The following is a 23557-nucleotide window of genomic DNA, read 5'->3' on the forward strand; positions in this document are numbered from 1 at the left end:
AACATCACATATTTGTATAAGAGGCAAATTTGCGAAGCTGGAGGTGCTATAACGTGTTATAATTACTTCAAAACATATAGTCATCTGAGTAATGCTTCAGGATCGCACTGAATGACGTTCACTACAAATCCTGGTCTCAGCCTCTTTTTGCTGTTAAACATTCTTCAGACCAGTAGCAAAGAGTGTCGTATATTTGTATGTTATACGTGTGACGTTTTCTAATAGGAATCTGTTCCTTGATATTGTTGCTTTAAGATTATCTTGGTGGAAAGCTAAAAACATGTTTCTTAATTGTGTTTATATTTCTCTAGGCACGGTCCTTCCTGGTATATGCTTCAACTTTCCAAATAGTTAAATTATTATAATTAGATAGTTATATTAATTAGAAATGGTTAAGAACATAATTTTAAAAAAATCCAAATGATCCAGCTGGAATTGTTAACAGTTCATGATCTAATCAGTTATAATAGAATCATAATGTTACATTCTTGTGTTGATCAGAGTCCAAATAATAGGAAATTTCTGGATCAGATGCAGCTGTTTATAATATCCTATTTGGCTGACAAAACTGAACTTGTTTCTAAATTATTGTTGTACATTTTGTCCCTGAGATTGAAAATAATTATGATCCTCTCTGTTAACTAATTCTATGAGTCCTCATTTGATTCTAGAAAAATCTAGAAATTTTTTCTAATGCATTTATAAAACATTTTTAATTGATGAGGGAGAAATTGATTTTAGATGTGATTTAAATGGACACACCTGGTTGGATTGTGCAGGGCCGTATTTCATTTGTCTGTGGTGTGATTATGCATGAATTTAATTTCAAGCTGTGATGATTGGTAGTTATAGAACCAGAAATGAATACACAAGTTGCTTTGACTGTAAACTTCTGCATTCTCCCAGAAGGGAAAGGTAAAATTGTGAAGGTCTCATTTATCTTTGGTGCTGTTTTCATCATTGTTGCTTTCCCTTTAAAATGCCTACTTAAGTTCAGTGCAATGATGAGGTAGCACCTAACACCTGTCAGAATGGCTGAAATCAACACAAGAAATGACAGATGCTGGCGAGGATTCGGAGAAAAGGGAACCCTCTTGACTGTTGGTGGGAGTGCAAGCTGGTACAGCCATTTTGAAAACAGTATGGAGGTTCCTCAAAAAGTTAAAAATAGAACTACCCTAGGATCTAGTAATTGCACAACTAGGTATTTACCCAAAGCATATAAAAATAGTGATTCGGGGGTGCCTGGGTGGCTCAGTCGTTAAGTGTCTGCCTTCAGCTCAGGTCATGATCCTGGGGTCCTGGGATCAAGCCCCGCATTGCGCTCCCTGCTCAGCATGAAGCTTGGTTCTCCCTCTCTCACTCCCCCTGCTTGTGTTCCTTCTCTCGCTGTGTCACTGTCAAATAAATAAATAAATAGTCTTTTAAAAAAAATGCTGATTCAACGGGGCACATGCTTCCCCATGTTTATAGCAGCATTATCTGCAATAGCCAAATTATGGAAAGGGCTCAAGTGTCCATTGACTGATGAATGAATAAATAAGATGTGGTATATACCACGTCATATATAATGGAATATTACTCGGCCATAAAAAAGAATGAGATCTTGCCATTTACAATGACATGGATGGATCTAGAGAGTATGATGCTAATCGAAATAAGTTAGGCAGAGAAAGACAAATACCATAGGATTTCACTCCTATGTGGAGTTTAAGAAACAAAACAGATGAACGCAGTGGGGGAAAAAGAGAGGCAAAACCTAAGAGACTCTTAATTCTAGAGAACAAACTGAGGGTTGATGGAGGGAGGTGGGTCGGGGTATGGGCTGGATAGGGGGTGGGCATTAAGGAAGGCACTTGCTATGATGAGCACTGCGTACTATAGGTGGTGAATCACTGAATTCTACTCCTGCAACTTAAAAAAAAAAAAAAAAAAGCCTAGTTAAGCAATAGAAAGTGTTGTCATGTTTGCTTGGGAACAGTCCTACGCGAAAGTTCTGTGTTGGACTAACCATGGACTCAGCAGCCAAGGCCCCCTGGCAACGTGAGGCGGCCCCTGTAAGAGCCATCTCACCAGGGCTGCAGCCCACAGTGGGCAAGGCCGAGAGCCCCAGTCGGGTGGGAAGCCATGGAGGAGGCCTCAGCAGAGCATCACGCTATTGGACGAGTTCCTGTCGTGGAAGAGTTTTGGAAGATGGTTGGGGAAGCCACTCGCACCATGGGGAGCTGTAGCTCCGGGCGGATGCAGTCCGCTGGCATCATGACTTAGTGGGACTCCCCCACCCCCCGCCGAGACTGGCTGTTTCCCTAGAGCAGGGTTTCCTTCAAGGCCAAGAGAAACATGGGCCAGAGGCTACCTTGGACAGGAACCTAGCGGATCAAAGGACACAGCTGCGTGGGAGAGCGGTGTCGCCCCTGGGTTTCACCCCAGATGAGCTGATGGAAGGTAGCACTGCAAGGATGCGCTGGGCAGAGCTGGGCTTGTCTCACGCCCACCTGGGGCTTTGTGTTTTGTTTTACTTGAATTTGGTCCGATCTCTGTGAGCAGTGTGGTCAGTAATCCACAGAACATGGGGCACCCTCTACTTGGCGAGCCTCTCTCCCCTCTCAACTGGACTGTGCAGTGGGTTGCAGTATCTTTGATCACACACCTCCAGGGATAAAGGGCTGTACCGTGTACCCACCCCCAGCAATCCATAACGAATACGGATTATTCGTTATCCCATCTCTCAAGTGGGGCAACTGAGCACAGAGAAGGGGAATGGAGCCCAGAGAACGCCTGAACTTTGAAACAAAGGAGTCACTGGAACATCAAAACCCGTAACTTCTGGTGCAGAGAACGTACTTGTGGTTTACGAGGGCTCCCCAGGGCGGTGGAGGGGGGAGTCACAGGACTTTGATAGACAGGATTTGTTTGTCCCCTGCAGTTGCTGTCTTTATCCTGTGACATTCTTTACACTCCAGTGACTTCTGGAGAGTATGTAGAAGGTGCAAAGTGATGGGCCTGGAGACGGGCGTCATAGCTGACTCAGAGCTCAGATCTTTAACTCCATCAGAGGCATTCCAGATGTTGGATTTTGAAGGTTAGGTTTAAAAGAATTCATTAATCTGTGGGACATTCCCTCAAATCCATAAATAACTGCAGTGGTTTGTCATGGAGCTGAATGTTTTCCTTATTCACGTGCTCTTGTTCCATTCTGAGTCTTGAACTTGGGAATCCCCCCGGATCTCCCTAACCTTCTTCAGTGTTGTACACTGATGGTGTGCCCTGTTTTCTCACCTGTGAGTACAGCCGCGAGACAGACGTCATTTGTGGACATCAGGCATCCCCGCCAAAAGGGTCACATCTTTAACATTCTTTGGCCTCCTTAAGAAATTAAATGTTTCCCGAAAGCTGAATTGTAATCTTGGAAGCCCCAAACTGAAAACAACTACATCTTTTAACCATTTTGCCTAGAAACATTTAAAAAAGCTCCTTCTAAAAAAAAAAAAACCCAAATAACTTCATATTCGTTTTTTAAAATGTGTTAAACACAAGGAGGCTTTAAAGGGACGTCATCGTCTCTAGTTACACCAGTTATTGAACTGAGCTCTAGTGTAATGGTGCCCCAAGGAGTTGTAGGCCCCACGTGGGACAAGCCCCGCCATGACTCTAGTTTTATTAGTGAGGGTTCTCCAGAAAAATAGGGCAGGGTGGACAGAGAGGGTGAGGGGAGAGATTGATTTTAAGGAGTTGGCTCACGCAGTTGCAGAATCTTGTGACTGGCAGGCCAGAGACCCAGGGAAGACTTGTACTTCACGTTCAAAGTCTGCGGGCTGAGTTCCCTCTTCTTCCTGGAAGAGGGTCTTCTGTTGAGTCCTTCAGCTGATTCTGTGCAGCCCATCACCTTACAGAGGACACTCCGCTCTACCCAAAATCTACTGACTCAAATGTTCATCTCCTCTTAAAAATACCTTCCGAGAAACATCTAGAACAACATTTGATTGACTGTCTGAGCACTGCAGCCTAGCTAAGGAGACACACAAAATGAGCTCTCACAATTTCTTTATCAGCTTTTAAGTAATTCTCTTGCGCCTTCCTTTGAGATCAGGGTGTCTCTAGGCATGTGTTGTAGCTGAAGATAGAAATTCTCTGAACAGCACACCCCGTACCTTCCAGTGGTCATGTTGTATCCTGAGAAACCAGATTGCCAGTTTACTTAAATTCCTTTTAAAGTAAGAAATGTAGTGTAAAGGGGAGATGAGCTCACTCTCCAGAGTAAGTGTGTGAATCCGCTGTCTATGGCTTTCCCTTTGCCTGGTTTTTGCCTGATGGTGGAACCAGCAAGGCTGTGACCCCCAGAGAAGTCTTTTCAATACCACGTAAAGGTGATGCTATGTCTGGACCACAGGAAACAGACATCAGGACTCCCTCCTTGGGGTCCTACCCCTTAATGGTCTGATTTCTTTTTCTTTTTCAATGTGGTGTGTTGGTACCACAATTCAGAGATCTGCCAACATTATTACAAGGTTCGTTTCTAAGAAAGACTAGAAGTTTCTGTTTGGGCTTCTTTGGCCAGCCTTTATTGTGTATAATTGGGTTGTTAAAGGCTTTACACTCTCTGGTATGTTGTGATCAGGACCAAGCTTTCGAAAGGGAACTCAGAAGGGAGATGCCCCCTCCTCAGCCCCCAGATCAGATCACTCACTGAAGGCCCCTCCGTAATTAGAAGCTCAGCCCACTTTTCACAAACTCCCATGTCTTGCGTTGAGAGGCCTCTCGAGGACTTCTCATCGTAGACTCTGCAGAAGCTGGTGCAGCCAACACCACCACGTAGGCTTTAGGACTTCGGCCTTCCTGGGCTTTGCAGGCAGTGTTTGGAATGGACGTTGTGCACATGGGAGTCCCCTTCGAGGACGGCACAGCTGGTACCCCGTACTCAACTCATCACGTGGCTCTCTCTCTAGACGGAGTGATTAACATGAGTATCCCCATCGTGCTGCCCGTCTCTACGGACGATAAGACACGGCTGGAGGGGCTCAGCGAGTTTGTCCTGACACACCGTGGACGGAGAGTGGCCATCTTACGAGACCCTGAATTCTACGAACATAGAAAGGAGGAACGTTGTTCCCGTGTCTGGGGGACAATGTGTGCAAAACACCCCCACATCAAAGTAAGTGGCAAGACCTTTGAAAGGGCTTTCTTGGTCTCTTTCAGCTTAAGACAAAAATGATTTATTTGTTTTTCAAGGATTTTATTTATTTATTTGACACAGAGATCACAAGTAGGCAGAGAGGCAGGCAGACAGAGAGAGAGGGGGAAGCAGGCTCCCTGCCGAGCAGAGAGCCTGATGTGGGGCTCGATCCCAGGACCCTGAGATCATGACCTAAGCCGAAGGCAGAGGCTTAACCTACTGAGCCACCCAGGCGCCCCCATTCCTTTTTATTTCTTCATGAAGGACTTAAAAGAAATACCGGGGTATTGCAGAGGAGTGCTTTTTTTTTTTTTTTTAATCAATTTATTTATTTCAGAGAAAGAGAGCATGAGCAGGGGGAGGGGCAGATGGAAAAGGAGAGAAACTCAAGCAGACTCTGTGCTGAGCGTGGAGGTCAATGGGTAGCTCGGTCCCATGACCTGAGATCATGACCTGAGCTGATGTCAAGAGTCGGACCCTTAACCGAATGCGCCACCCAGGTGCCCCTGAGGTGCATTTCTAAGGGAGGTCTTGTAGGCTGTGCCTTTGGAGATCTTTCTAGAAAGGGGCAGAGAAGCGTCTTTCTGTTTGAGGGCTGCTCTGAATGACCCACTGAGTCCTCAGAGGCTGCAATGGCTGGGTCCCTCCGCTAAATGGGAAACAAGTGGATCAGGTAGAGAATTTAGTCTGGCACCTTTAGTAAAGGACAGAAATCCAAGTTATAGCTATGCCCTCAACCAGAGCTTGTGGCGTTCTCCTCCGTCTTGGAAACTCACTGGGGGAAGCGGATTCCTTCATCCAGAATGGGTCCAACCAACCACTGGAAAGAGACTCCGGGCACATGCCCTGTGGTTGGCGGGGGCAGGATGGGGGTCAGTGGCATCTTTCAGTAAGAGGGGACAACTGGGGGGTGAGGTGTCGCAGAGTCTCCAGAGGGAAATAGCACATTTTCATCAGTGGTTATTTTAAGATTGAAAATGTGTTCATCTGATTGAGATAATTTTGAGTTGCTCCTGCCTAAAGGCAAAATGGGCTAAACCTCCTCAGGTTCCTTCACAACTTCTACCTGGTGGCTGCGGGGGTGGAGGGTCTCCTGGAATTGCTGGGTGTGGCTCGTTTCCACGTAAAGGAAAGTATGTGAAACCAAAGGAAAGTATGTGAAACCGAATGCCAAAGCCATCCTTCCTGAGGATGAGAGCCTTAGGGCTGAAATTTTAAAAAGCCATATAAAAGGAGGAGCCAGACTCAGAATAACCCTATAACTAACCCCCCGCCCCTACAAAAGATGTTTGAATGAACCTACTGGAATTGGTTGGGCAAATGTTGTTTTGGTTTCATTTCTTCAAGTTGTGAAATGTTGCAAGGTAGGAAGGGCTTTTTCAAGGCCTCTGAACACAAGAGGTTAATGAACAAAGTTAATGAGCCTCTCCGGTAAAATCCACCTTCTGGTTGATGGTCTTAAATCCCAGTGCACCTCTTGCTTAATCTGAACAGTGTGTCCACGGGGCTGGCAGGCAGCCTTGGAAATTGCTGGATACTGACCAAAAGCAATTTGAGGAACCGTGTTCTGGGCCTTGATCCTGCCTGTGTTTCATCCACTTGCGGGTCCTTAAGGTCTCGGGTCGGAAACTGATCTTCAGTCCGTGACCCAGAGAGGAAAGGGTGACCCCTTATCCCCCTGCTTCAGAGACGTCCCCTCCTGGGGCCCATCCTCCACATCTCCTCTAGTAGCGCTAAAAGAAACACCTGAGGAGGCTCTCGAGAATTCTTTTTTTTCATCTTGGTGGCAGCTGGAGCTCAGGATTTCTTAGAAGCCAGAGAACGTGGTGCTGTGCCTTGTGGTCTTGGTCGTCTCGTCAGTGACCGTCCTGTGAGGTCATTACAGGGACTCTGCAAACATTCCCCGTGAGCTGATGGCGAGAAGTGGGCCCCGGATAGCCCAGCAGAGGTACACACCACGCCTGGAGTGGGACGTGTGTTCATCAGACGCGTGACACTGGCTGTTTCAGGGAAGGGACTCTTTTCACTGCCCCCTTTTTTTAGAACCTTGAAATTTACACTTGTTTTTTTTTTTTCCCCGTAACCCAAAACTTCCAAAATAACCCCTTCCAAAAGTGGCCGTGGGCCTTCTTGCATTTCCATGTGGCCCAGGGCGTCATTGGCTGGTCGGTTCTGGGGGTTGGCACCGGATGCTCCCTGTGAGTCTGTGAAGGCTGGGAATCCCGGCGTTAGAGCAGTGTTCAGGGGTCCTTCCTGGATGTCTCCAGTGGCAAGCACCTCACCCCCAGCTCACGCCCCTTCTCTCCCCAGACCTGCTCCGCAATGGGGGGCCTCCGCCAAATCCCAGGTGACCTCCTTGCCTCCTCCTCCTCCCGTGTTCATTCGGCCGCTGGGTCCTGGCCATCCCCGCCCGCCCCCCCCCCCCCCACCGACGGATGGCTTGACATTGGGCACGTCTCTTCTGTTGCCTTGGGCCAGGGCGCTCCTGCCTGACTCCTGCAGCGGCCTGCCTGACCCATCCCCAGCTGCCGTCATCCCCTGTAGCGGGCCAGCCTGTCATCCCCTCTCCTGCCCCTGCCACCTTACCTGGCTATCATCCCCTTCCTCCCCATGACGCGGTGTGTCTTCTTTATGCTTGGAGAGCACTTTGCCCTTGTCTGACCCCAGCTGTCCCACTGTTTGGTTACCCATTCGGTCTTCTGCCAGCCCCGGAGATAAAGGACTGTGTCGTCATTCACTGAGCCCCCCAGCCAGGGCTGTGTCCACTCTGCAGGCGGAGTTCAGGAGAGGCAGCAGGTGTAGGGGGAGCAGCAGCTTGGTTTGGGGGTCCTGGACATGGTGTCCTGGCTTCTGGGAGCCCCTGTGCACCCTTGAGCGCTACCTCTTCTCCTCTTGTATGCAAATGAGGTGTCAAGTCCCTGTCACCTCTCCTTGTCACCCCAGAGCTACTGGACTAGAAATGAATGTGTTCTCCATGGAGATCGCCTTGGTTTTCTACCTCTTGATCCTTATCTCTGAATCCTCTTGTTGTGACCCTGTTTTCCCAGACCCTCCATTCCGCACTCCCTCCTGGTTTCTCCGCCCCCCCCGCCCCTTTTCCTTCCATGGAGTGTACCTCCCCACGCACAGCAGTTGCTCTCACTCCAGCCCCTACGCTCGCCCTCCTCTCCAGGCTATGCCTGTCAGGCTTCTCCTTGCCCTCTCAAGGCTCCTCAGAACAGCTTCCTTGTCTTTGTGCTGGGGTTTGAGCTCACCCTCTCCTCCTTTTTGCATTGCTGTTGCCTCTGATTCCAAGCCCTGTTCCCCTCTCACATTCTCTGACTCCTCAAAAGCCCGTTCCCCATTTGTCTATGTGCCCAGGTTTGCGGACTCTCCAGAGGAGGTGGGGGCCCCTAGGCCACAAAGCCTGGGAAATGGGGCAGAGCCACTGAACCTCCCTTCCTGGGACCGAGATCTCAGTTCTGGGGACAGTAGGGCCATCTTGGGGAGGGAGTTTCCTGCTGCGTCTCCCCATCTCAGCAATACCAGAAGCACAGGTGCAGCATTGGTCATCAAATAGACCCATCTTTAGGCTGAGCTATGAACCAAATTGGATGGGTGTTGCCTTCACCAACTGAACAATAGAGGGCGGACCCCTAGCGTCCAGCAGGAGTTACTGCACGCCTAGGGGTGTGGAGTATGTCTCCAAATTTAATCACCTAACTCTGAGCAAGGAGGAGAAAGTAAATGCACAGGTACGGGGATTTGACAGTATTCCTACTAAGTGATTTTCCTCCCTCCATCCCCACAGTCGTGTTTTTTCTTTTCCATTACTGTGACCCCCCCACTTCCCGCCAGGCTCACCCCTCATTTGTGGGGCCCATGGCGAATGGAAGCCCACAGACCATGTTTAAAAGTTACTTATTGAACTAACAAACTTTTAGATAAAATGTGTTCTGTCCTTCTACGTTGACCACTATTCCTCGAGAATAACCTGGAAGGTGAGGTTCAAATTTAAATTCTGCTCCAGAACACGGGTGCTGTGTGAAGAGATGGCTCTTGACCTGCCATGAACCCGCTCCTTCCTTGTCTGTGCTTGGCCTTGTTCCTCACATGAGGGTGCCCCAGGTTGCATGAGGGCACCCCAGGTCACATGAGGGCGCCCCAGGCTGTTCGGCTGAGCTCCACCCACACCCCCACAGACTCCCCTCTGCTGGCCCGTCCCCAGAACCAGGGCAGCCTCTGGGGCTGTGTGCTCCACCCCAGAAAGACAGGCTGAGAGAGGAAGGGCATGATTCCTTCTAAAGGTGTGTGTTTTCTGTTCTCACTCACTATCCCCGAAGTCACTTGCTCAACAGAGCGGGTATTGACAAGGGAGTGTGTTAATAGTAACCTCTGTGCTTTCTTTTTAGAATCTTATCATTTTAGATTTTACATTTAGGTCTTTAACACATTTGGAGTGAATTTCTTTACAGGGTATAAAATAAGGCTCTCTGTTCCTCTGTATGTGGATATCCAGTTTTCTCAACACTGTCTTCCAAAGAGATCTTCCTTTCCTCTTCCAGTGGTTTTGGTGCCCTTGTCAAAGATTATTTGAGAGAGATCCAGAATTAGCTAGTTAGTCCTTGCTTAGCCTCGGGTGTAACTTGGCGACATACTGCTACTCTTTGGACGTTTTCTTTTGTTTTCAAATTAGAGTGTAACTAAGAAGGATGCTTCTTTTGAAGTTTTCTTAGAAATTGTTATTAGCAATAATTAACTGGTAGAAAACGACTTGCCCAACTTTCCCCGCTCCCTGCTTCTCTGTTTTGGGTTCTTATTGAAAACAGTCTAAGACACATCAGTCTGTATCAGAACATGCTGGCAGTGGTGCTCAGAGAGTGGTTTGCGGGACACTGGGGGTCCCCAAGACCTTTCCACAGAACCCCAATCTCAAAACTACCTTTCTAATACTGAGACATCATCTGCCATCATCACTGGGCTGATGTTTGCAATGCCCGTGCCACAGCCATGGTCCCCGGGCCTCAAGACAGGGACGCCCGGCTCCACTTGGGTTGTCCCCAGACACCAAGCACTTGCAGCAAAAACAGGGCCAGCTTCGGTTAAGAATGTTCTTGATGACAGGGTGCCTGGCTGGCCCAGTCAGTTGATCATCCAACTGTTGATTCTGGCTCAGGTCTTGATCTCAGGGTCTTGGGATTGAGCCCCCCCCCCCCCCCCCCCCCGACCCTGGGCATGTGGAGTCTGCTTGAGATTCTTTCTCTCCCTTTGCCCCTCTGTATGTTCTCTCTCTCTCTTTTTTTTTTTTTTAAAGTATAAAAGGGTTGAGAGACCAAAAAGTTTGAGAAATACTGTGCTAGAAATGGTTAAGAATGGAAGGCAGTTCTTCAGGAATAACCCAAGGTTGATCTAGGAGGAGAAAATGGTTTTCAGATCCACCAGAAGTTGACACTCACCTCCAGCTTTACTCACGGTCTTTCTAGATGGTGATGGAAAGTGGGGATTGGCTGGTTGGTGGAGACCTGCAGGTGCTGGAGAGAATAAGGTGGAATGACGGGCTGGACCAGTACCGCCTGACGCCTCTGGAGCTCAAGCAGAAATGTAAAGAGATGAACGCTGGTACGTGGCCTGGCTCTCATGCCTCTGTCAGTCCTCCTCCCACCCTCTGATTACAGAATTCAAGGTACCAGGAATCGGCCATTTATAGTTGCAAAAAGCTGGAAACCTCTATTGGTGTGTGTATTGATATGGACTGGAGTGGTTTAGAAAGCTAAGGCCAGCCACGTTTTGGAATAGCACGCAGCAGTTAAAAAATAGGCAGACACAGAAAAATATCCCAAGTGTCTCTCTTCAGTGAAAACACAAACTGCAGAACAATCTGTACAGCATAATTTTGGAAAACAAAATATAGTAATTGTTCTCCGAACCCGAAGCTACTTCTGTGTCTCGAAGCAGAAGTCTGTGGGGTGTGTACCCCAGACCACAGGTGACAGGTTCCTCTTGGGGATGGAGTCAGACCAAGGGGCAGGAAGGTTTTCACTTTATAAATTTTGAAAAAGAGAAAAAGTAACGACGGGATTATAGGTGAGTTTTATATCCTGTTTGGGGCTTCTGTGGATTCCCCAAGTTTCCCATAATGGGTATTTCTTTCGTAACTAGAAGGAAAATTTAATCCTCTCAGGAGCCTGTCACTAAGTGGAGTAGTTTTGAAGACTTTTTTTTTCGGTGAAGGTGAAGTATGTTTTTACATCTTTAGCTTGTTGAAATTTTCCCAGGCCCCAGAGGGCGCTGGTCATCACCTACCCCCTGAGGGAGCGAGCCTAGAGCAGAGGGTGGCGTGGGGACTGCTCAGTGCCGGCTGAGCCTGAGCCGTGCTAGGCGGCAGAGGCCCCCGACAGATGCTTCATGCCTGAGGTGGGCTCCCCCGTTAGGTCTTCCTGCCTGTGGGTCCCCTCTGGTCTGCTGGGTGCCTCTGGAGTCCAAAGACCCAGGTAGAGTATGCTCGGGCCTTTTGAAAACGAGTGGGCATAGTGAATTCTCTGAGCTGTAAACATAGTGTTTCCTTTCTTTAAGATATTTAAAAAAATTTTTTAAGTCATCTCTATACCCACTGTGAGGCTCAAACTCACAACCCCAAGATCAAGAGTCACTCGATCTACTGACTGAGCCAGCCAGGCGCCCCCTCTTTCCTTTTAAAAATCAAGATCTAATTGGCTTTATTAAATGATTCCAGCAAGCAGAGGGGAGCCTCCCCCTGCATTTCTGTTTTGTTCTTATGGACAAGCGACAATGTGCATTTTGTTCAGCCGGGCCTTTGTCCGCTCCTTTCCCAGATGCGGTGTTCGCGTTCCAGCTACGCAATCCCGTCCACAATGGGCATGCTCTGCTGATGCAGGACACCCGCCGCAGGCTGCTGGAGCGGGGCTACAAGCACCCGGTGCTCCTGCTGCACCCTCTGGGGGGCTGGACCAAGGATGACGACGTGCCCCTGGCGTGGCGGATGAAGCAGCACGCCGCCGTGCTGGAGGAAGGGGTCCTGGACCCCAAGTCAACCATCGTTGCCATCTTCCCGTCCCCGATGCTATACGCTGGCCCCACAGAGGTAAGCGGTTCCCTGAGCTGGGGGCCTCGGAAATGGGGGCTCAGACTTTACGAGAGCCGGAGTCTCTGTGATCCTTTTCCTTCATGAGCAGATTCTCAAATCTTCCAGTCTCTCTTCTTTATCCAACTTAATTATGATTCCATGTAGAATTTGTAAAAATGCTAGAAAACACATCAGACCTGTTATACCTGGGATAAAGTGTATCGCACCTGATACTCATTTGCCAAAGTTCCAGTCACTCTGAGTGGGTCACCACACGTGCCCGTGAGCTCTATGAGAAAGAATTCGTCCCTAAAAGCTTGGTGTCCCCTTCCGTCCTACCACAGTAAGCCCGTCAAACAGGGACATTCTGTGTCCCACGGCACCGAGTGTGTGGGAAGCATGATGAATTGAAAGGGTCTCAACCCTTTGGAATGCTCCAAATTGAGTTTCAGAAATTAATCTTCTTCAACCAGATCACAGCCAGGCCTCTGGCTCTCCTCCCCATCCCCTGTAACAGTCATTGAGCATCACAAAGGGCGATTCATTCTGAAATCCCAATGTTGTGTTGAACTAGAATCAGTGTTTTCATGGGATTAGCTCATTATTGGCAATCGGGTGATCAGACAGGTTGGAATTTGTAATTTCCTTTAAACTGTGATTTATTCTGAATAGGGAGGGAATGGAAAGTAAAATTCACACATCTGAGTGTTCCTGGTCCACGTGCCTATGTGTAGAAGCACTCAGGAGACAGAACCCTGGGTTCTAGGAAGCTGGGGTCAGGCGGTGGGGATTCACGTCTACAGCTCCTTCCCTACCTGCTGTAGCAAGCATGAAGGGCAGTCTTACACACTCCACTGATATCTTCCAGCTGTTAGCTGATTTTATCACTGGATTACTTTTAGAGCAGAATAAAGGCATATCTGTAAACAGGAACCCCAGAGCTGAGCAGCAGTGACCAGCATCTCCCTTGGGTGATGTTTTCTAGGTCCAGTGGCACTGTAGGTCCCGGATGATTGCAGGGGTCAATTTCTACATCGTGGGCCGGGACCCTGCAGGCATGCCCAACCCTGAGACCAAGAAAGACCTGTATGAACCCACTCATGGAGGCAAGGTCTTGAGCATGGCCCCAGGCCTGACCTCGGTGGAAATCATTCCATTCCGTGTGGCTGCCTACAACAAAGCCAAAAAAGCCATGGACTTCTATGACCCGGCAAGGTAGGTTTCTGAAGGCAGAGTCCTTAATCACTTCCATACAACTAGAATGCTGGCCCTGTGGAAGTGCGTCTCCACCTGCTCCTAGTGGGATGGGAGTCCCAGTCTTAGACATTCTGTGTCCCCCTGAAGTGTAGCACGGCCCCTCATGACAGTAGATGGTCCATCCGTAGCTCTCTTTCGACAAGTCTTCCTTGAGCAGGCATTAACGGAAAGGAAGCCAGTGTAGCAGCAGGATATGGCTTCCTGTGAACAGAATAGGTGCCCAGGAAGTGTTGAGCACACGACTGCCATCACGCCCCTTTCTTCTCTAAATTCCTTTACTGAAGAGTTAGTGAACTGCTCTTGCAGAAGGTGCAGCATTTTACAGAAGGAAAAAATAGGGTCTAAAATTGATCACCTACTGCAGGTAGCTCTGGGGATGGGGTGACTTACCCACTCTGAGCTGTGTGTGGCTGCCCCGTGACAGGCACAACGAGTTTGACTTCATCTCCGGGACACGGATGAGGAAGCTGGCCCGCGAGGGCGAGAATCCCCCAGATGGCTTCATGGCACCCAAAGCATGGAAAGTCCTGACAGATTATTACCAGTCCCTGGAGAAGAACAACTAAGAGCCCTCCGGCTGCAGAGTTTCTTCTCAAAGTGCTCTTGGATTTGCTTTTCTATTTTTGCGATTAGATGCCTTGGACCCAACTGCTTTTCAATGACTGATGTTCATGTTTTATAATGAGGTAAAAAGTGTGTCTATAATTTAAAGTCAACTTCAGTAATATATAAAAGAAAGTCCAAATGCAGCCGCCTCCCCACAGGTGCAGGCCATACTGTTATCATTTCAGAATGAACTTACTTGTCTTCTCGGCTGCGTCTGATTCAGTAGGTCCCAGGTTTCTGAAAGTTTTGACCGTGTCTTGTTTACTTGCCAAAAAGTGAAGTGTACTTTCCAGCTTCAGTCTTGCCCGGTGTCACGGCAATGTGAACCGGAGGAACCACCTCTTCTGCACAACCAACCTAAGGGGGAAAAGAACTCTCCGCCCTCACACGCAGATTCTCGCCCTTTCGACTCCTGCCTCGAGCAGCCCTGTCTCCTCGGGCTCAAGCACGGCCTGTCTGGGGACCCCAGCACCTCGGGTCCACGCAGCCTAGCTCTGCGGAGAAAGTGATGTTTTCTGAGGAAGAAGGGCCATCTTACCACACTTACATGAGCAGAACTCAGTTAAATGGTGATTTTGAGCTGGAGAGCAGAGGGCACTGTGAGGAAAAGATTTGCCCCAAAAGCTCAGGCGATCTGGTGGTGTTGTGGGAAGTTAATTTTTCTCCTCTTTGCTGTGGTCACTGTCCTGGGAGAGGCCGTACTGATAGACCGCAGCTTCGGCCCAGACCAGTCTAGACCATCAGACTAGCGGGCTGCTGAAATGGGAAAAGACCCCAAAAACCCTTATGTCTCAGAGGGGTCTCTAGTAGATGATGCCTAGGGTGTGCCTCGGGAGCCACTGAGCACGGTCACAAACGCTCATGGTTGGCATCATTAGAAGGTACTGGTGGCACCTGACGGGCTTGGCGCCACTTGACGGGCAGTCGGGGGCTCCGTCTACACTGTACAACATGGGAGCTGCCTCTAGCCCCTCAGTTGCTCCACAAAGCTCCTTGCTCGGAAAGCACTTAAAAGCAGCCTTCTTGGATGCCAGGTGCAGAGTTTTCTAAACCCAGCTGATCTTCATGCAGCTGGAAAAAATACTTCTCCTCCAAAGACTCGTGCTGTGCTGAGACATCTAACCTCTGATGGTTTTACTTCTTGGGAGGTAATCTTTGTCCTTTATGCACAACTGCTTGTTGCTAAAGAATATATGAAGAAACCGTACCTTTTGTAGCTAGGTCTCTCTGGAAGAGACTTAAACTGGAAAGAGAAAACTGTGATTTTTTTTTTTTTTCATATTTTCAGTTTCTTTTTTAGGAAAATGCTAATCTTAGCTACGGAAAGTTCTTTTGAGAATCAATTACACACAATGGCCACAGCAAAGCGTCACTGCCTTGACTAGTGTAGTGCCTCCGATGATTTAATCAGCTACTCAGTACTGCCTTTTTAAAGAACAGCGTATTTATTGAAATCATGAGATGGAATGTAGTGCCTTAGTCAATATATTTTGTGATTTTTAAGATATATTTAAAACTGCTTTTCTGCTCTTAATAATACTTAGTGCAAATGTCTATTTCTATGTACCTGTGAGGCTTGTTTTTAATAAATTTCTCAAAATAAAAGTGGAGTCTCTTCTGCCTGTGACATGGAGTGTGGGTGGGCTGCGGACTGCTGAGGGCTTTGACTGAGTCATGGGGGAGAAACAGCAGCAACCCTCTGACCACAAGGAAGAGGTTGTTTGCCTGCGTTCAAGTCACTTAAAAAGCGCACGGTGGGCGTAGTGGTGCAGGGCTCCTCATGTCTTCAGGGGGAGGAGGCTGCTGGGGGCTCCCCATAGGATGTCACTGCAAGAAGGTCTGACCTCTTCTTTCCAACTTTGTTCCCTTTTCTCAAAGTGCCCCCAGGGAGTGAGCCAGCAGGGCTGGGGCGGGCGGTCTGCTGTTGTCTTGTTTTTCATCGGTGGTGCTGAACCTCAGCCGTGGCTCCTTTGCCGGGAGATGAGGTACCTGTTTCCACCCCTACTTCCAGTGGCCTTCGCGCACCTGGCAGTTTGGGGCTGTTCTCCCTGCGGTCCTGAAGGCATCATACAAATTCTGCCACTGTCCCTTGCTGGGCAAAGAGCCCTCTTCTCACCCAGAGCTTCGCTCACTCGCTCGTTCTGAGGGACAGCGGGACAAAGTAGGCCCAGACATGTGTGAGGACACAAGGGTGCCGAGGGGGAGATGCCAGGCTGTAAGGGCAGGGGGAACAAACCCCGAAAAGGCCTCTGTGAGTCGCCGGGTCCGACATCAGCAGACCTTGACCTTGCAAACATATCAGCACTTTGGCCCCTGGATTTCTATCCAGCCCGTCTCCCTTGCATGACGAAACAATCGTGGTTACTCGAGAGCAAGTCAGATTGTGTTTCCTCTTCCTCCGATTCTGGGACCTGGCCTTCGGGTCTGGCTTTCCTGATGGGCTCCGGCATGGTCAGCTGCTGTCACGGCGGAGGTCGGGGGGACCGCTCCTGCCACTTGGCCGCAGATTCTGAATGCAGGTCTCTGACACTTACTCATTCCTTCATCACCGTATGCGTCAAGGATCAGGAATGACTGCGCACCGATTCTGAAAGTCACTGACTTTTCTTGCCTCTCACGTGCATTTAGTTCTCTGATGAATATTAACTATCACTGGGCCACTTGGTGTGTTCACCGAATGGGGAAGATGATATCCAAGCAATTGGCTGATACACACTCCAGAATCTGCCTACTGTTTCTGCTTATATTGTGAATGATTTTAATGAAAAAAAATTTAAATTTCTGAATTTATTGATATTACTAAAAATAAATGGGTTACTGGCTAGAGTTTGTGTATTCAGTTAAATACAAGAAAAACCTAGAGAGTACACACATCACACTTCTGTACAGGGCCAGCAGAGAACGGGGGGGTGCCAGCGAGGACTCCCCCAGCTTTGTGGGCACAGCTCGTTTAATGTCATCGCACGTATTTATAATTGCTGGCAGCGATCATATACACTTTATTTGGCAAAGGTCTTAAATACAGTTGGTTTTGGGTATTTTCTTCCAGAAGTTTAAGCCTGCCGTGCACTTCTTTCACAAGACAACGTATGTGACTGTTCTTATAAACTGTAACAGATGATACACATACATGGAAAGATCTTGATTTGTATTTATTTCATAAGCCTGTTTTGCATAAATAGTTTGGTGGTAAAGTTCAGCTCAGTGCAGGTTGTATGGACTGCTTTCATGTAAACAACCCAATACTGACCGGGTATTCCGAACTAGTTAAAAGATTGGCTTCTACAAGGGTATTCACCAAGAAGAACCTACATTTACCAGGAAGATATTAATCCCATGAACCACTAAAGGGGTTGTATCCCCATGCTATCCTCAGATGATTCTAGAAAGTACTAGATCTCTGGGTATTCAAAGTAAACAACAAAGAAAGCTTCCAACTCCAACAGAGTCACACACATTAAACATGTTTAATACACAGCAACCTCTGGCACGCTCAGCGCTCCAACCTGCCCACCTGATGGCATTTTGGTGACCTGTGCCCATCAGAATTGCATCCCCCAAGGCCAACACCATCCCCAGCTGACAGAGCCTCCCGTTTCTGAGTGCTGCCAGTCAGAGCCGTGTCGCTAACTAAGGGCCCTGCGTCTACCAACACAGCCGCTGTGGCTACTGCGCAGCTTAGTGAACTGGGATAGGAAAGTAGAGGGATCCACTTCAGCATGCCCATCACCGGCAGACAAGAAAATGGAGGCCTAGAAATGGGAGACAAGAGGACTTCCTTAGGCAACATGAGAGCCTGCAGCCAGATTCACTTCCTAACTCCCAAAGCATTTCCACAGGATTCTTAAAACAATTCCAGAAAGTATAAATTAGGATTTCTATTTACAGATAAGGGAACAGATGCTCAAGGAAAGAGGTTTTGCCCAAGGCTACAATGCCATAAATACACGGCACACAAACACAAATATAAAATTGTATTACATATAAAGAAGTTTCACAGCTGGGGTTGAAACCTGTAAAGTTGGGAATGAACTTCACAGGACTTAAAATTCCGCTAGAATGACACAGATTCCGATAGTACTGACCGAGATCCATAAACACATCACCTTCAAAAACAAATGGCCAGGGGAGACAGTCCCCCATCCCTAGATTTCACAGAGTAAATGGTGAAAGAGGGTCTTTGAGTCTTGTATGTCCTCATCAGAACTGGGCATGCGGAGGGAGCCATGAACATCTGACCCCTGTAAACCCAGCCCTTTTGGGCTTCAGTACTGCTAAGATCAAAAGGCTGCTGCTGGAGGGGCAGGGGGAGGGCTAAGCCCGGCAACTCCTCTAACTATGGCACAGCCCAGACCCGGCGTGACTGGACTCCAGAATGGGGACAATTAGGCCTCTGCCACTACTGCCTGTCAAAGGAAAAGGTTCGCCTTCTTTGGAACTCAAACAAAAACCAACACTACTTCAATCTCCAGTGTTTTGTACCTATCTGGAACAAAATACATGACAAATCAGAAGTGATCACTTAGCTAAAAGGTGGACATGCCAAGCAGCTGTCCAGTCATCGGGGTGGGGGGCGGGGAACAGAACGTCTGGGAACCCTGAAGGCTGTCCACACACCTGCAGCGCTGGAGGTTCCCATGTGCCTACTGGTCAGAATACCACCTTCACTGAGCACATGACCTGAGGCTGCCTGTGACCGGCTGGCTGGTCATTTGTCACTTTTCGTTTGCCCAGCCACCTTCTCCACCATACTGCATTTCCTTCGGTCGAAATACTGCTCTCTTTTACATTTGTCTTGCTCTCAAACCACTGAAGCCAGGGGTCCTGGAGGGCCCTTCTCTGAGCTTCAGGACCGTGAGCAGTGGTTTTCACTGGGGTTTGCACACCCTCGGGCAATTTAAAGATAAATGGAGTTCATTTAATCCAGTAGAAGAATAAAAGCAAGATTCTTGAGCAGTAATTCCTGCTACAAAACCTTCAGGAGCTTTCTCTCCTAAGCCCAGTTTTTGAACTTCCTTTGGAGCTCACAGCCTTCAAGTAAATTCTTCATTGCTGGAGTCGGTTGTCTGCAGTAGAACCCCACTCTTTACGAGACTAGGACTCTGGCCCCATAGACAATGCTCGTTTCCCTCACACACGTCTGCAAAGGCATTTACTTTACTGGACTATATGACCATCCCCTATTCCAGCATCTCGGCCATTCTCAGCATTTCTGGAAGCGACACGTCTCTGGCACACCACTGTCCTCCAGGATCAGCTCCAAGCGTTGGGGTCGGTGATTACTCCACTAGGGCTCTGGCTCTACTTCTAAAACCGAACTGTCATGATTCACGAGCTTGGGCCCTTGACACATCCCACACCAGCATTCACATTCACTGCCACTGCAGCTCAGAGCACAAAAGCTCATATTTACAAGTGCTCTCAAGCACAGTAATTCCTACTATACATATTAATCACAAACACATACTCCCGTTCCAGTGTTTTTGTGACGAGACCTTACACTGTTAGTGTAACAGTGTTAACACTTACACCCAGCGTGACGGAGGAGGTTTCGTTCTTACTCACATTGCTAATCGGTCTCCGAGGGCTGATCTCATCTGCGTCCGGCATCTGTGTCACTCTTCTCAGTACTTTGATGGACGTGAGGGGAACACAGAATGTGGAAAAAGACACGTAACTTTTGACAAGATTGGTGAGCTCTGTTGGATGGCTGAGTCGAGAATAAATTTAGTCAAATGAAGGCCCTCTGAGGACTTCTGTCTGCTCTAAATGGAACAACTCTATGGCTTGGAGGGCAGGATATATGATCAGCATGTTGGAATTCTACCCAGTATTCTGACCTTAAAAGAAGCTAAACAGATAATTATAAAATATACATCATGCAATTCGTCTTCTTTATCTAGAAGAAAGTTCTAACAGTCGTTGACAAACACCACAATTCCGCTGAAAGCACCTCCTACCGACAAGGGACACCGCCATTTTTACACAGACAGACTCAAGGCCTGAGCCGTCCTCGTGTAACGCCAACCCTAACAAATTGCAGCCACCAGCCATGGCAGATTATGACCCACGTGCATTATTTAGATGAACCCAACCCAGCTCTTACTAGTGTGGTGGGTCCTGGGTTGCCCGGCGGTTGGGAGTAGAGAGGTAGAAGTGAGGGCAATTCATAAAGAAACAGAACTGCTTCGGATCTGGAGTTCCTAAACTCTACACAGAAAGGCCTGGGAATAGTTGAGATGCAGCAGACTTACCAGAAGTCTTCCAACAATGAGGACTTTAGAGAAGTATCACACGGGTGGTCATTTCCATCTCCGTCCCTAGGGTACAGGCCTCAGGATTCTGGTAGCATAGAGGATGCTCACAAACACAGCTTGGCCAACGGTGATGCAACCAGTATGCAAAAGTAACACAACTCACAACGGGAGGGCCCCCTCCTGGGCAGTCGCTGTTCTGGGTGCTGCCCCCTTGCAGCACCTCTCCACTGGGTGCCCTGGTGGCTCCTCTTTGTCACGGAGCAGGGGGATCTCCGAGGAGTGAGGTCATGGCTGCACGGGATAGGGTGGGTTCACAGGGAGCCTGGACTTAACCCAGGCAGTCCCACTCCACAGCCGGTACTCGGGAGAACCCGGAACCCAACTGCCTGTGCCAAGGGCACGTCTGCAGCAAGCACAGATCACAGGACACTCAAAATTCTTCAGAGGAATACAAGAAAGTGTCCTTGATTACCTCCAGGCCTTAAAGATAAGTCGCGGTTGATGGGATTAGTGTGTTTCTCTACCTTCCTCTGGTGATTAAAGCCATGATAAACATAAGAGCTATATACTACTACTGCAGTCTAAATTTAAGAAAGGACAGGAGAGACAGAGCCTCTTACTTTGAATCAATGTGCCATCAGATGAAAATCAAATCATCACTGAACTCCGTACTGAGCCACAATAATGACTGCCTACTAGAATGTACGCTGTACCACTGCAAAAGCTACACAGAGAGAGAAAACACTCCAAGGGCAAGGTGCATACCCAAAAGACAACCCAGAAAATGTTACATACCTGAAAAGACCAAGAAGTAGAGAAAAATTAATAGAGTCCTCTTTATTACATATTTATAAAATACTAGTATAATAGTCATTAAAAATGGAGACGAAACTTTATTTTTGGTATCTTGTGTTTTGCAGCCCACTTTCAGTCATTGTCACCATGTTCGTGACTTGCTTTCTGCTGTAGCCTCCGCCCCGCCCGTCATTCAAAGCACAACAGAATGCTCCAACAGCTTCCGTGAGAGACTTTCTAGAAAATAAGTTAATCCAATAAGTCACAAATAAAGACTGAGAGTTTTCAAAGAAATACAATAAAAACAAAACTATCTGAAGCATAATTTAATCTTTCAGGTGGTTCACAGAAGGCACCTCAAGACCATATTGTGCCATTTTCCTCATGCGGTGCGTTACGTGCCTGTAACAGAATTCTGGTTAGTGACATTTTGGACAAAAAAAAGTTTCACATGTAGGGCACATAGCACTGAATGACTACGGATACAATATGGGGATTGTGATGTGTACATCTGTACTAACTAGGGCATAATTTAAAATATGCTAAGAAAACTTTACAAAATGAGTACTTTTAGCACATTTAGCTAACAGCTACTTGCTTTTAACTATCATTTCATTTTTGATGACCAAATTATATTTGACCATAATTAAAGAATATACAACTTTAAAATAACATTAAAAAACCATGGTTACAACAGAACTGTGTCCCATGAAACGAAGAAAGGACAGTCACATACATATAGTGAATGGCACCATGGTGTCTCAAAGCCATTCGTGGGCAAGACTTTCAATCCATGTGTCGGGGTACCGATCTGAAACATGTCTCTATCTGGAGTGCTGCCAGCAGGAGGTGAAATCCGCGTTGATCGCCCAACTGCCTGACAACCAGTCAACGCTCATCACTGAACAAGTATTTTTCTTTGCTTATCTTGATACCACAACAGCGGAGCCACATCCGGAAACGGAGAGGGGGTCGACTGCAACTATTCCACAGCAGAGAAATGCTCGACTTAAAAAAAGCTGAAACAAAGGAAAACAACTGCAAATGGCTGAATCGCTGTACCTCAGACACAACCATACATCTTCATTTTGCTATACACTGTTTGGTACTTTCTGATTCAGTAGTTGGGGTAAAAAAAAGTTTCTGTATTCAAACATATCTACAGAATTCAATATAAAATGTGTGATATATACATTTAATATACACACGCACATACACACGCACACTCACATCCCCTTCCTCACGAATGACTCAACGAATCACGTTTGAGGCCAGCTTAGACGCTCTCGGGCTGCCACACGTGGCTACAGAGGTCAGACACACACGCCCAGGCAGGCTGGATCAAACCGCTCCTGATTTCCGACGAGCAGCGATACCGCTCACACAAGTGTATCTCAGTAACATAGAATTCAGAGTATAAAACCAGTGTCGGGAACACAGAACTCTCTCGGTGGGTAAAGAACATTTCTCTTTTCATTCTATTTCCACTGATGTAAGAGAGCACATCGAACTAGATCACACTGAACTGTACAAATGATCTTTAATCTTAATCTAAACAAACATGTGTTAAAACATTCTGAAACGCCGCATCCTTTGATTTCTTCATTTTTTCAATTGCCCGATGCAGGTCCTGTTGCTGCACGGGCCGGATTTCATCCTCATAGTGGCTGCAAGGCAAACAATGCAGATGGTCAAATGACTTCGGGCTACACCTCCCTCAAATATGCTGCCCAGATTAGAACGTGACATCTCTTTCCCACGTATCTAACCCCGGAAGAGAGCCACACTTCACAGCTCCGTGTGAATGCCTCCAGGAATTGTCCACGCGTACGCCCGTCAGGGGAGATTCTGAAGCACCACCCACTGCTAGGAGGCAGAAGGCCAGAATGGCTGGTTGTAAATACACATTCCAGACATGGGGATGAAAACCAAACACCGCACACTAAGAATCACGGGCAGAGTATTAGCAAAACGGGACAATGCTAGACACAGGTGTGCAGCTGATCTAAACGGGAATGGAATTCCAATCAAGGAGTCACAAGTAGCATTCGTGGCCACATATTCAGGAACATATCTAGCATGTGACAAACAGAAAACAGAATTCTTTGCTATTAACAAAACCAACTACTCTAAAAACCTCCCCTCTTTAATAATTATATATAATGTCTCTTCATAATCTACCACACTTAGAAAGAAACATTTGGGGAAAAAATTATGAAAAGCCTAGTCTACTAGCTAGATTTTTCATACTAAAATATAAGTTTTTCAAAGGCTTTGAGGACAGTAGGAAAAGAGGACCTTCGTGAGTAATTTATTCACACAAAATGTATGTATTCATAGGTTTTATTTTCTCCTCTCCTCATTATCTTATACATAAGAATAAAAACCTTTGGAAAGTGGACTCTT

The 23557-nt window shown here is 47.5% G+C and overlaps 2 protein-coding genes across 6 annotated transcripts in view; one reads left to right on the top strand and one right to left on the bottom strand.

Annotated features, from left to right (window-relative positions):
* PAPSS2 (3'-phosphoadenosine 5'-phosphosulfate synthase 2) overlaps nucleotides 1-15685 on the top strand; it is a 123147-nt gene extending 107462 nt beyond the window's left edge. Inside the window, exons 8-13 of one of the 2 annotated variants that reach the window (XM_032883022.1) lie at nucleotides 312-326; nucleotides 4947-5152; nucleotides 10636-10771; nucleotides 11986-12254; nucleotides 13222-13451; nucleotides 13918-15685. In XM_032883022.1, coding sequence (XP_032738913.1) covers nucleotides 312-326; nucleotides 4947-5152; nucleotides 10636-10771; nucleotides 11986-12254; nucleotides 13222-13451; nucleotides 13918-14059 — 998 coding nt within the window. In that variant the 3' untranslated portion in view covers nucleotides 14060-15685. The remainder of the gene's footprint in view (nucleotides 1-311; nucleotides 327-4946; nucleotides 5153-10635; nucleotides 10772-11985; nucleotides 12255-13221; nucleotides 13452-13917) is intronic. The other variant, XM_032883021.1, reaches the window with a different exon arrangement.
* A 5776-nt stretch (nucleotides 15686-21461) lies between these two features.
* ATAD1 (ATPase family AAA domain containing 1) overlaps nucleotides 21462-23557 on the bottom strand; it is a 46528-nt gene continuing 44432 nt past the window's right edge. For 3 of the 4 annotated variants that reach the window (XM_032883026.1, XM_032883024.1, XM_032883025.1), the window contains one exon: nucleotides 21462-22818. In XM_032883026.1, coding sequence (XP_032738917.1) covers nucleotides 22698-22818 — 121 coding nt within the window. In that variant the 3' untranslated portion in view covers nucleotides 21462-22697. The remainder of the gene's footprint in view (nucleotides 22819-23557) is intronic. The other variant, XM_032883027.1, reaches the window with a different exon arrangement.

The sequence above is a fragment of the Lontra canadensis genome, unplaced genomic scaffold (assembly GCF_010015895.1).
Source record: "Lontra canadensis isolate GAN:19392208 unplaced genomic scaffold, GSC_riverotter_1.0 scaffold85, whole genome shotgun sequence".
NCBI classification, from domain to species: Eukaryota; Metazoa; Chordata; class Mammalia; order Carnivora; family Mustelidae; genus Lontra; species Lontra canadensis.